The 12,735-nt window shown below is 46.5% G+C and overlaps 1 protein-coding gene across 1 annotated transcript; it reads left to right on the top strand.

Annotated features, from left to right (window-relative positions):
• The first annotated feature begins 3,664 nt into the window (after positions 1–3,664).
• LOC119318394 (26S proteasome regulatory subunit 6A homolog) lies at positions 3,665–7,719 on the top strand. Its single transcript, XM_037592953.1, has 8 exons — positions 3,665–3,826; positions 3,920–4,118; positions 5,498–5,688; positions 5,865–6,050; positions 6,463–6,581; positions 7,032–7,119; positions 7,377–7,496; positions 7,605–7,719. The coding sequence occupies exons 1-7, from the start codon at positions 3,722–3,724 to the stop codon at positions 7,494–7,496; spliced, it is 1,008 nt and encodes a 335-aa protein (XP_037448850.1). The 5' UTR covers positions 3,665–3,721; the 3' UTR covers positions 7,605–7,719.
• Positions 7,720–12,735: the final 5,016 nt, after the last annotated feature.

Raw genomic sequence — 12,735 nt, 5'->3', positions numbered from 1 at the left:
CTCTATATGCCCAAGCGAACAACCCGAAAGTAAAAACGAGTACCATATTAGACCCCCTCACTTTGGAAAAAGAATTATATGAGACCAAGTCTCACAGGTTAGCATGTGAGACTCACCCTGATGGATAACACGCGGCATTCACGAATCATAAAGTATCTACCCCACCCCCACTTAAAGTATCTACCCCACCCCCACTTAAATCAGGGGGGGAGATTAGATGCTTTTATGATTCGTGAATGCCTCGTGTCATCCATCAGGGTGGGTCTCACCTGCTAGCCCGTGAGACTTGGTCTCATATAATTTTTTCCCTCACTTTATCCCTATAAGTGTATGTTGTCCGCAAACCTCCGAACCCGCCCCGTACAGGGGGGAGCATATGAGGTTGTCTGGGCATGTCCGGGCAGTCCATCACGCCTGGTTTAGCCGGCTCGGGACCACCTTTTTCTCTTTTTTGTTCTTTCTTTTCTCTCTCTAGTGGGACCATGAACCACCCACCAATCAGCATGCATGTGTACGGACAATTTATGAGACATGCTATGTACACGGACAAATAGGAGCTCAAAGAGGATACGCTCGGACCTTGTCTGGACGCGCTTACGAACGTACATGGAGCCAAATTAGACAATCATGGGTGTAAATGATCTAAATCTATGTTCAAACAATTTAATTTTGAAAAGGGACGTAGGGGACCTTGGGAGCGCGTTTGTTTTGGGTACACAGTGTCATTTATACTTTTGTTTTCCTTTTCCGGAAAAGATAACGAAAAAAGGTAGGAGAAAGACAACCAAACCAGGCCCGACCCAACATCGAGCTAGGCTGCCTGTGGAAAAGCCCAACCAAGGCCCCGAGCCTACCACAAAAAAAATGAAGCGCATGCTGGGGAATCACCATCATTACCTCTTTCCACAAGGGAATGTATCCGGTGCACCCTCATTTGTGGTGCTACCGGTGCACCGAATGCCTTAGAGCACTTTAAAAAATCTGAAAAAAAAACATCTAGCACATTGACACAATATTAAAGTATGTTGTCACAAAATTTTGTACCAAAATTTGAAATATTTCTTGAGATACAAAAATGACAAATTTGACATTAGTGTGATAATGGGCCAAATCTAAAGCCCATCTTATGTTATATACTATTTAGTGTTGAATCTGTCATTTTTGTTTTCCAAGCTATTTTTCGAATTTTGCCATGAAATTTTGTGACAACCCATGTTGATGTTGTCTGAATGTGCAAAATAGTTTTCATATTTTTTTGAACATTTTAAAAGTGCAATGTGAGTTCGGTGCACCGGTAGCACCACAAGCACCGGTGCACCAGATATTCACCCCCAACGAGGTCGACTCAAAAAGAAATGAGCCAAATACAAACGTTTTGTGTAGCTCGACCGTAAAATGAGCCAATCGTGAGCCAACACTACCTCACTCGATTTTAGCTCGACATCAACATGCGCACTATGCTAGAACTTTTTATGATCTTTGGCCAGTAATTTGTTATCACAGTTAGATATTTGTCATGTGTTAAAATTAGGTACTGGAATAACAGTTTCCTGCTGAGAGAGAATGAGCTAAGCTACTTTGAATAAATTTATACTAGCATGGTGTTAATTAGAGTAATATTTTATAGTGACTTTCTTATGATGTTGTTGTGGTCTATATAGTTGAAAACTCGCCTTAGATAAATAGATCTTCCCTCGTCTTATGCTCGAAGCTAGCTTGAGATCCGCTCAAAATTGATACAAACTGGGCATAACTCAGTCTGTCGTTTGTTATTCTATATTATTTATCTCAACATGCAAACATGCCAACTCATAATACAATTATGAATGGGATAAGATCCACCTTAACATGCAACTATGTAGTATTGGAAGAGACGCACCACAATATTTAATCATGTATGAGAAAAGATCCACCATAACATTCAACCGTGCACGTTTTTTTTCATTTAATTATTCTACTTATATTCAATAAATGTTGTTACAACTATATATAATCAAATAAAATAAGTATTATGTATTTTTTAATTATGGTTCTCATGATATCAAGCTAAATTTTAATCAATCAATTCCCTCCGCAACGGTATCCTATCGTTTGCTAAGCTCATGGTCCATTTTGTAGTCAGATCTGGAAGGCCAAGAGGAGCTAATGTTGACGGCAAAGCTACTCGAGCAAGTAGCAACTGAAATGTTCAGATGCGCTCATATAACGTATTCTAGGCTCTAGAAGAGTCAGACAGTGGGAGAAGTTCATATCTAAGAGCATCTCTAGCGGTTCCGCATATAGGGAAAGCCACAACAACAGGTCGCCCACTCCTCGCCGTCGTATGCCACCTGCTTTGCGCACGTTAGACCCTCGCTCTCACATTGGCATTGGTCGCTGGAGTCGCATGTTCACTCGCACGAGAGAGAGAGAGAGAGATTAGCCACAGACAGATGGGACATATATGTCAGGCTAATTATAGGCGAAGTTTTTTTAGGGTTATAATTATAAAGGAAATTGTATTGGGGATAACATGGCTACTATATATAAGCCCTTGCACTTGGGGACCAAACATTTGCTGCTAAGACAACTTACCTGGAGCAAGAAGTTCTCTCTAGCACGGTTGCCGGAGAAGCAATCTTCTACTACATAGGTTCTGCAATTCACTATCTTTCGTTCTATTTTCTCTAGTTATTTTTTCATGGTAATACGTGTCTCGTTCATATTATAAAGAATAAAGTAAAAGTCACGTAAAGACCGACATGACAAAACTAAAAAGATGGCAGAATATCTCTGAGCTTGATATCAATGCCCGTCACCTGCCTCCGGCACCACCACAGTAGCCACTAAATAAAAGAATGATGAATCACCTCTTCACCCGAGCTCGACGCGGCTCCACCGCTGATATGCAGCTTTGCGGACCTTCAAGGTGGCTCACCGAAAGTGAAGCCCTTACCGTTGAACGAATCAGACCGGGGCAACACCCCGGACACGCCATCGAACTCCAGATCAGGCACCCCACCACGACTAAAACGCCGAAGGAGGAAGCGATACCTGCCATCCACGAACCACGAGCCCAACACATGCTCCGTCTTCCAGATGTCATTGATGCAGACCACAATCTGCATCCGCTCCTGGACTACCTCCCAAGCTCCACGCCGACGCGTGAGCAAACGCCGTCGCAACGGCGGAGCCCGAGGACACAGGTCCACCACAAGGATGCCGCCGCCGTCACACCATCCTTACTTGAACAGACTGGTTTCTAAATCTATCCCAACCATAGAACCGATAGCCTCGTCAGGGAAGAATCAGAAGAATCTTTATTCAACATTGTCATCGTCGCCGCTGAAGCAAAGAAGATAAACAACCTAAAAAACTAGACTGCGAGGGAGTAAAAATGACCCACACGCGTGAATCTGGCGACCCCTCTCATCACCGACGACCAAGGTCGCCGCCGGAGAACGGCCTTGGAAGATCGGCCTCCCCTGGCGGCGTCTAGGGTTCCAGCCGCCAGGGACGAGAGGAAAACAACGATCCTCTTCTTTTTGCTTGGCTCTTTTCTCTAGTTATTTGTATTGACACTTTTTACATTTATGTATTTTTTATTTTTATACAACAAAACATCATTTTTTATAGTACCAATCTTCATTCACCTGAAGCTCAAGCCAAAGCCAAAGCCAGGCCGCAGCAGAGCGTCCTGTCGTCCTCCCCCACCCCCGCGACGGACGCCGGCGCCGCCGCGATGGCCGTCGACGACTCGTCGGAGACCGACCAGCTCGACTCCATGTCCACGGAGGACATCGTCCGGGCCACCCGCCTCCTCGACAACGAGGTCCGCGTCCTCAAGGTACGCCCCCCCTCCCCCGAACCCTAGCAGCCGCTATCCCGTCCCGTCGGTCCAGGGCCGCCTGATCTAGTTTGTCTGTTCGCGGGGGTGCAGGACGAGCTGCAGCGGAACAACCTGGAGCTCGAGAACGTCAGGGACAAGATCAAGGAGAACCAGGAGATGATCAAGCTCAACAAGCAGCTGCCCTACCTCGTCGGCAACACCGTCAAGGATTTCTGTACCGATTTGGATGCGGAAATTATGGGTTTCTGTACCGATTTCATTCATGCCGGATTCACGATTCCCCAATCCAGTATTAGTTCGTGCAAGCCAGATTAGTAGCCCAGAGTAGCGTGTGACTTCACATGCTCTAGTTTTGAGCTTCACTTCGTGCTGATTGATGAGGGGTCAGTGACTGTACGCCCTAGTTTAGTTTGCTGGAAATGTTTGACGTCACAGAAACACATAGTTACACGCCAATTTCTCTCTTGTGATCAACCTTGTAAATCATCTAGGAGGTAGTAAATCAATTGCAACTGTATTGCTTGCTATGTGGTAGCTCTCTGGAATCAGTTGGTGTGTATCAGTGCTGTTGTTCATTAGCTTCTGATAACTTATCTGGCAAGGATAAACTGCTGCACTCATTTTGTCTTTTCCTTAAACTCAGAATTGATATTTTCAAGGTTATAGTTTGCCAGGTTGCTGATAAATATCTTGACTTCAGATGCATTTGTACTTGGAAATCTACTAACGTAATTTATCAACTATTTCAGATTTTTGAAATGAACCTGGAGAGGATGGTGCTAATATAGATCTGGACTCACAGAGGAAAGGAAAATGTGTTGTTCTTAAGACATCCACAAGACAGGTAAATAAATTTGCTCGAACTTGCTGTGGTGCTTACATCTCTAGTATCTGTTACTACATCTACTCCAACTGTATATGCATGAACTGTCGTGGATGTAGCCCAGGCATGCCGGTGGTTGGTGCCATAGAAACAAGTACTCAGAGAGGAAAGATGCTCCATGGTTGATTAGTTGTGTGTGTTCAGGTTGTCTCCGATTTTAGTGTTTCTGCCTATATTTTGGAGAGCCAATGAGTACAACACAAGTTAGGGATGTGCCAGTGTTGTAGGTTTGGTACAATCATCAAGTCTCAGGGTCCTAGTTAGGTAACTTTGTACGAGAGCAGGTGTTGTAATCTTTGACACCATGGAACTTCTCCATTAGTTGCAAACACACAGTAAAATTCTTAAGTAGATTTTAATTTTGAGAACTCTCCTATAGGCTATAAACACCACCATTTTATATTTCACCTGAGGTTGGCTTGTTAACTGTGTAAGTTTTCCTGGGAGTTGATACCATGACACATCAATCACAAGTAGCTGAATTTATTATGTCAGACATCACATTCTAGTACCTTGCAGCATCAATATTCCTATCCCTGCCTGCGTACAGCATTTTACTTGGTTAATTTATCTGTATCCATAACAACCCTTTCATTTATGAGCCTATATGGACTATTTTAATTTGGATGTTTGGAACTTGACATGGTTTATTTCCACATACCATTTGATGGATCTCATTAGTTGGGCAATCTTTGCTGTTTTAGAGAATCAATTTATTTACGTGCTGTAAAGAGTTGGACTTGCTGCTCAAGGCTTCTCCGTTCCTTTTCTGTTCTTGATTGCAGACTTATTCCTTCCTGTGATTGGGCTTGTTGACCCTGACAACCTCAAGCCTGGTGATTTGGTTGGAGTCAACAAGGACAGCTACTTGATATTAGACACGCTACCTTTGGGATATGACTCTCGAGTAAAGGTAATGGAGGTAGATGAAAAGCCTACGGAGGATTATAATGACATTGGTGGCCTTGAGAAAGAGGTATTTACTTCACATTTTAGATGATGGAAACAATAGGCTGATTGCCAGTTTATCTTTCTGTAGGCAGTATAATGTTAAGTTCTTACGTCAGAATATTTTTAGTTGATAATTGTTTGCTTTTATTCGCTCCCTCATGTTCTGATTTTGTAATTGTCTAATTTCTAATGCAGATTTAGGAACTCGTTGAAGCTATAGTGTTGCCAATGACACACAAGGAGCAATTTCAGAAGTTGGGAGTTTGTCCCCCGAAAGGAGTTCTTTTATATGGACCACCTGGGACGGGAAAGACGTTGACGGCTCGTGCATGTGCTGCACAAACCAATGAAACCTTTCTGAAACTTGCTGGTCCGCAGCTAGTCCAGGTAACTAACTTTTGATGTTAAAGTCATTGAAAGCAGAATGTGCAATATCATATTATTATTCATTTTAATGAACTAGATGTCATGCTGATTGACTTATTCGAGGGTTAGCTGCTTATTCTACCAATCATTGAACACTGCTTTGGCATGCTTTGCAGACTATGATCAGTTCTGTTAAGATGATTGTATCTTTCTTCACACTCAAATGAACTTTGATTGTAATCCTTATAACTCTGTAGTTAATAGTGATTAGCATCATTGGCTCAGGATAAGACATAGAATATCGATTTGCATCTAAAATTGCTGGTTCAAACTTAGAATGTCCATTTGCATCTGTAATATTCCTGGGTCCAGCATTTTTTAGTTCTTCTGGATATCTTTCAGTCAGATATTAACATTTTGTGAATTGTTTCAGATGTTCATCGGTGACGGGGCAAAGCTCGTCCGAGATGCATTTGAGCTGGCAAAGGAGAAGGCCCCCTGCATCATTTTTATTGATGAGATTGATGCAATTGGAACAAAGCGTTTTGACAGGTGCATTTTTTATTTTGCATGCATCGTTTGTACCATAAGCGTTGTGATTTTTTAGTTAGTCCAGCGTAAATGCTTAGTGTCTCTTTACCTATTGTGGTTGAAGTATGTCTCGTTATGTCGTTACTCTTGTTTTTAATTTGGCGAATTGTCTGATGAACACCGTGGTATAATCTTTGTATGAAGAAAATCAGTTGGTATCCCTGCAAGTTGAACACTCCATCAACCTTCTATGTCATCATATGTAAAATAAGAGAAACTGTTCATGATTTATACTTCAGAGATAAATACATCTTAACTACTTTCAGCATATGCTGCATATCATATGTGATGATGTTGTTAACCTATTAATGCAGGGTTAAGATATTGATTACTTGCAACTAGATATGATCTTTTTACCGGGAAGTATATATTTGATATTGTTTGTATTTTTCTTTTTCTATTTGACTGCAGTGAAGTTAGTGGTGACAGAGAAGTCCAACGAACCATGTTGGAGTTGCTGAATCAGCTAGATGGATTTAGCAGTGCTGAGAGGATAAAGGTCACCATGTCCTAATATTTTTCTCTGTAATCTGAATGCATGCAAGCTCAACCTGTAAAGATAATTTCTTTTGTACTGATGGTTTGGCCTAACTAGTTTTGAAAACAGTAATTCGATAAAATGGATTTTTTATTTGATTGATTAATGAGTAGCCACAAATTGGCTTGTCATAATTTGAGAGATGATGAATACCTGAACCTGATCAGATGTTTTATTCATCCTGTTTCCTGAACACGTTGTTGTTTTGTGACTTGCAGATGATAGCTGCAACTAATCGTGCAGATATTCTCGATCCTGCTTTACTCCGTTCTGGTCGCCTGGACCGCAAGATTGAGTTCCCTCATCCGACAGAAGTAGCAAGAGCTAGGATTTTGTAAGTATGTCTCTTGCAATTTGTTAAAGGCTGACAACTCCTATTGCAAAAAATTGCTTACCTTTTGGTTTTGTGGACTCAAAAGAAGTTTGTTCTGCGTTCTATCTTGTAGACTCAAGAAAGATGAACGTACATCCTGATGTCAACTTTGAGGAGCTGGCTCGTTCAACTGATGATTTCAACGGTGCACAGCTGAAGGCTGTTTGTGTGAAAGCTGGCATGCTTGCTCTACGCGCAGGGATGCTACAGAGGTTTTTGCCGACTCTTGTTCTTTTGTCACACTGGTTCCTTTATGGATGGTAGATAATGGAAGATTTTTTTTTGAAACAAGGCAAAAGGCTTGCCATTTTCATAAATAAAGAAGAGGGTTTAAGACAAGGCTCCCTAGAGAGGGTAAAAAAAGTCTATCACTCTCGCGGCATTACAACGCCCAAGTTTTTCGCTCCCGCCATCACCCATAATCTAACTTCCTCCTTAATGTTTCGCACTAGCACCGCGGTGGGGGTCGCCGAGTTGCGGAAGACTCTCGCATTGCGCTCTTTCCAAATCTCCCAAGAGACGAGCATCAAAAGGGAGGTCATCGCTGACCGCGAAGGGGCCCTCGATTGGGCGATCCGGAGCCACCAATCTTTCACCGAAGTAGCAGTGCTCCACTCCGTAGGGATGACATCTTGGAGCCCAAGCCATTGGACAATGTCGCACCACACCCTTACAGAAAAACGACAGTGGCAAAGAAGATGCGTGGAGGATTCTTCGGTTTGCATACAGAGGGGGCAGAGACCACAGTTTGGCCATCCACGGCGCGCGAATCTATCAGCAGTCCAGACTCTATTTTGCATCACGAGCCAGGCGAAAAATTTGCATTTCGGCGGCGCCCAAGATTTCCAAACAGTCACATGCATGGGCGAGCGTGTGTGTCCTTCAAATTGCACATTGTAGGCTGACTTTGCTGAGTAGGTGCCATCCATAGTGAATTTCCAAGTAATCCTATCAGGGGCATCAGCCACAAGATGAGTGGCACTGATCTTCTCCCAAAGGGAGGTGAACTGCTGAATGTGTTCCAGGGAGAGACCTTGATGCGGATTAATTTGACTCACCCAGAAGTTGTTTTGCAAGGCTTCCTGGACCGTCGACTTCTTCTTTTTGGAACACTCAAAAATTTTGGGAGCAACATCTTTCGGCCTCCAACCGTCAAGCCAGGAGGGCTCCCAAAAAAGAGCAGTAGCTCCATCTCCAATGGTGACGGTCGTGGCTGTGGCGAAGAGGACCTTGTCCGCCTCGGTACATGGGTTTCCCAGACCAATCCAGGGCTTCGATGGATCGGTCCAGAGGAGCCAAAGCCATCTAATCCTAAGGGCCGAAGCGAATTTCTCCAGGTTTAGAATCCCAAGGCCTCCGAGTGATTTGGGCTTGCACACCAGCTCCCAATTCACTTTACACTTGCCGCCTGACACCTTGTCGCAGCCAGCCCACAAGTAAGCCCGACGGAGCTTGTCAATATATTCCCGGACCTCAGCCGGGAGCTCTAGCGGCGTTATAGAGTAGATGGCAATAGCAGTGAGGACCGCCTTGACCAAGACAGCACGGCCAGGCAAAGCCACGTGCTTCCCTAGCCACGGGACGAGTTTAGCAGCCGCCTTGTCTTTGAGGTATTGGAAATGGACAGCTTTCAAACGGGACACCGAAAGAGGCAAACCGAGGTATTTCAATGGGAAAGTAGCCCTGGTAGCCGGGAAGGAATGCAGCACCTCGTCCAAGTCCACGGCTGCACAATGGATAGGGACGACACTGCTCTTCAAACAGTTTGTGACTAAACCGGTGACTTCACCAAAGGAGTTCAGAGTGTCTGCTAGGAACTGGATATCCTCCTTGAATGGGGCCACAAATATAGCAGCATCGTCGGCATACAAAGAGGCTCGGATAGCCGGAGATCGCCTGCCAATTGGGTGTAGCTTTCCTTGAAGGGTCGCTTTTGCCAGGATATGATGAAGCGGATCGATGGCGAGAACAAAAAGCAGCGGAGAAAACGGGTCTCCCTGCCTTAGCCCTTGGCCATGCTTAATCGGCTCCCCCGGAACCCCATTGAGTAGCACCCTAGAGGAAGCCGTGGAGAGGAGGGCCGAAACCCAATCCCGAAATCTAATAGGGAATCCGCGATGGCGCATCAGATCCATGAGGTAATCCCATCTGACCGAGTCGAACGCCTTTTTAATGTCCAACTTGAAGAGCAAAGATGGGGTTTTGTTGCGATGCAGTCGCCTGGCAAGGTTCCTAACATACAAAAAGTTGTCATGGATACTTCTTTTTTTGATGAATGCACTCTGAGCAGGGGAGACAAGGTTGTTCATGTGAGGCGCAAGGCGAGAGGCCATCATCTTTGCAATAATTTTTGCGATGGCGTGAATGAGACTAATGGGTCTAAAATCTGTGATGTCCTCTGCTCCGTCTTTCTTTGGAATGAGCGCAATGTTTGCGGAGTTGAGCCAGTGCAGTGAGCTGACGCGCAAGTCTGAGAAAAGGTTGATCACCTTGAGGATCTCCGGCTTGACAATATCCCAACAGTCCTTAAAGAACACTCCAGTGAAACCATCTGGTCCTGGCGCCTTATCACCTGGCAGGTCGAAAACCGCTGCCTTGATCTCTTCCTCGGTAAAAGCAGTCCCCAGTTCAGAAAGATCCGCATTCGGCACGGGGATGTAGTCCTAGTTGAAGTCCTTTTTCCTCGGCAGCCCCTTCTTCATGATGGCTGAGAAGTGCCGCTGGACAATCACTGTTTTATGCTCATGGGAGGTGACCCAGCCCGGCCCCTGTTTGAGCCTATGAATAAAATTTTTCCTCCTCCGGTGGTTGATTCGAAGGTGGAAGAATTTGGTGTTGGCTTCCCCCTCTTTCAAGCTTGTAATTCTGGAGCTTTGCCATTTGCGAGCCCTCTCAAGAGCGGCCAGCCCAATGACTCTTCTTTTTAGTCTTCTCCTAAGATCACACTCTTCCGGCGTCAACCGTCTGCACTCTTGGGCGAAATCGAGACGAAGAATGACATCCAGAGCCATATGTAGCTGAACCTTGGTTCTGGAGAAAATGGTTTTACTCCAAGAACGGAGCCTCCGACTAGTCGTCTTGAGTTTATGGAAGAGGGCCTGACAAGGATCGTTCCAAGCCTTTTGGACGGCATGCTTGAAGCCCAGCATTTTGATCCAAAAGTTCTCGAAGCGGAAAGTCTTAGGACGGACCGGGCCATCAACATTGGCAAGGAGCAAAGGGCAGTGATCGGAGAGGGAGGAAGACATCGCGTGTAGGATGTGATTAGCAAAGGTGATGTCCCAGTCCTCGTTGCAGAAGAAAGTGTCCGGTTTGCTCATGGTAGGGTTGATTCATTCATTGCTCCAAGTAAATTTGCGGTTTTGAAGATGGATCTCCTTAAGCTCACAAGCATTGAGAGCATCTCTGAATTTAAGAATCCGCCTATGACATGCGTTTGGGCGGTTTTTGTCCCGGGCTCGGTGTATTTGGTTAAAGTCTCCATTAACAAGCCATCTATCCCCAGGGGGTGGTTTTTCCAGAATGAGCTCTTGGAAAAAGGCATCCTTGAGGTTTGAGCGAGTTGGGCCGTAAACCGACCGACGTGATCTTGAAAGGGAGACCGGAGCTCACTAGGGTAATCTTGGCCGACAATGAGTACACGCCGAAATGAACATCCTCAACCTTCACTGACAGCTCATCCCAGAGCATCAGGATTCCACCATGGGTGCCGACAGCAGGGCGTTGGGCGAATTTACCCAGCCTCTGCCCACCAATGGAGCTTGCGATGAAGGAGTCGACGTGCTCGAGTTTAGTTTCTTGGAGGCATATAAGGTGACAAGGAGTAGCGGCAATGGTTTCGCGAACGGTCGCACGGCGAGCAGGACAGTTTAGGCCACGAACGTTCCAGTTCAGTACAACAAGGTTGTGGCTTTGATCTGTCATTGAGCACTAGACAAACATCGTTGTGAGCAGAATAGGAAACAGACAAGGTTCAATATCAAAGGGCACTTCCCAGTTACAGATAAAGGCCTCACACATGGCCAACGCCTCGCCAAGGCAACCTCCAGCAGACACAACAATGGTCTGGGACAAACAGGCGTACAAACTGGGACCATCCGCTGAACTAAAATGGCTACACTAATCAGGTAGTTGTCTAACATTGGCAACAAATTAACTCCAGCAGCAGGCAATCTTCCCAGGATCAGCATGAGGTCGAGGCGCCGCCAAGTCCATCCTGTAGCTCAGGAGCCGCCACACCTCCGTGCTCAATCAGAGCATCTTCAACGGCAGTAGCAAGGTCGCAATCGAGCTGGAAAATGGCTCGCAAAGCCGCCACGGCGATGTCGGTGTCAGGGAGTTGGCCCTTGAACAGCTCCACGTACCTGCCAATGGCCGCCTCCGTGACAGGCTCACCATCAGCAACAATCCCCAACCTGCGGTAGAGGAGCTGCTCAGCCAGTTGCGCGATGGGGACGGTTTGCTGCTTCTCTTTGAGTCTGGGCTACACCTTCCGAGGTTGAAGCCAGTGATGTCGGCGAGCGTCTTGCGCCGGTTCTTTAGAGCTCTGGGAGCCACTGCAATTGGATCAGCAAGGATGGCGGGCTGCAGCGGTACAAAGAGCGGCGACGAGCTTGAGGGAGCGTGAGCAGGGGCCGGGGCAGCAATCCCTGCCTGGAAGACGGGAGTGACAGGCGAGGACTGGGCTGGGGAGATCGCCGCAGAGACCGGGCAAACTTGAACCCTGCGTAGCCAGTCTCCACGTGACGAAGAAGCCATGATCTTACAGGAGGCTGACCTCGGAGCTGGTGGTGGGGAGCGGCCACGACCTTCATCTTCAGTTGGTGCCGCAGGCGCCGGACCCCATCCATGGCCTCGGGAAAGGAGGCGGAGCGGACTCGAGGTAGCCTCCTCGGCGCTGAGAAGTGGCGCGAAGCCCCTCGCAGGAGCAGGCTGGAGGTGCGACTCCAGCACGGCAGGAGGGGAGGCGCCATCCGGCTCTGCAACCACCACGGTCGAAGCAGGCGAGGCGTCATGCACACGCTCGCACGCAGCTGAGGACGGCGTGGTCAATGCTGGGGAGAAGCAGGCGCCAAGGCTTGTCCCCAACTTCCTGATGCGCCATGCTAGAGCAGCCACAGGGGAGCGGGTGCGTCTTCTGGGCATGGCCGAAGCGCGGGCAGCAAAGGCAGTGCCGGAGCGGCGGCAAGACACTGGGGACACAT

Source organism: Triticum dicoccoides, chromosome 6A, assembly GCF_002162155.2.
Source record: "Triticum dicoccoides isolate Atlit2015 ecotype Zavitan chromosome 6A, WEW_v2.0, whole genome shotgun sequence".
Lineage (NCBI taxonomy): Eukaryota > Viridiplantae > Streptophyta > Magnoliopsida > Poales > Poaceae > Triticum > Triticum dicoccoides.
This window is presented reverse-complemented; position numbering and strand designations above follow the sequence as displayed.

What these genes read in the sequence shown, in the direction of transcription:
- LOC119318394 (XM_037592953.1), top strand. Translation starts at nt 3,722, where the DNA reads ATGGCCGTCGACGACTCGTCGGAGACCGACCAGCTCGACTCCATGTCC. An exon ending in ACGAGGTCCGCGTCCTCAAG is followed by an intron (nt 3,827 to 3,919) that starts GTACGCCCCCCC and finishes GCGGGGGTGCAG; the next exon opens with GACGAGCTGCAGCGGAACAA. An exon ending in TTGGTGGCCTTGAGAAAGAG is followed by an intron (nt 5,689 to 5,864) that starts GTATTTACTTCA and finishes ATGCAGATTTAG; the next exon opens with GAACTCGTTGAAGCTATAGT.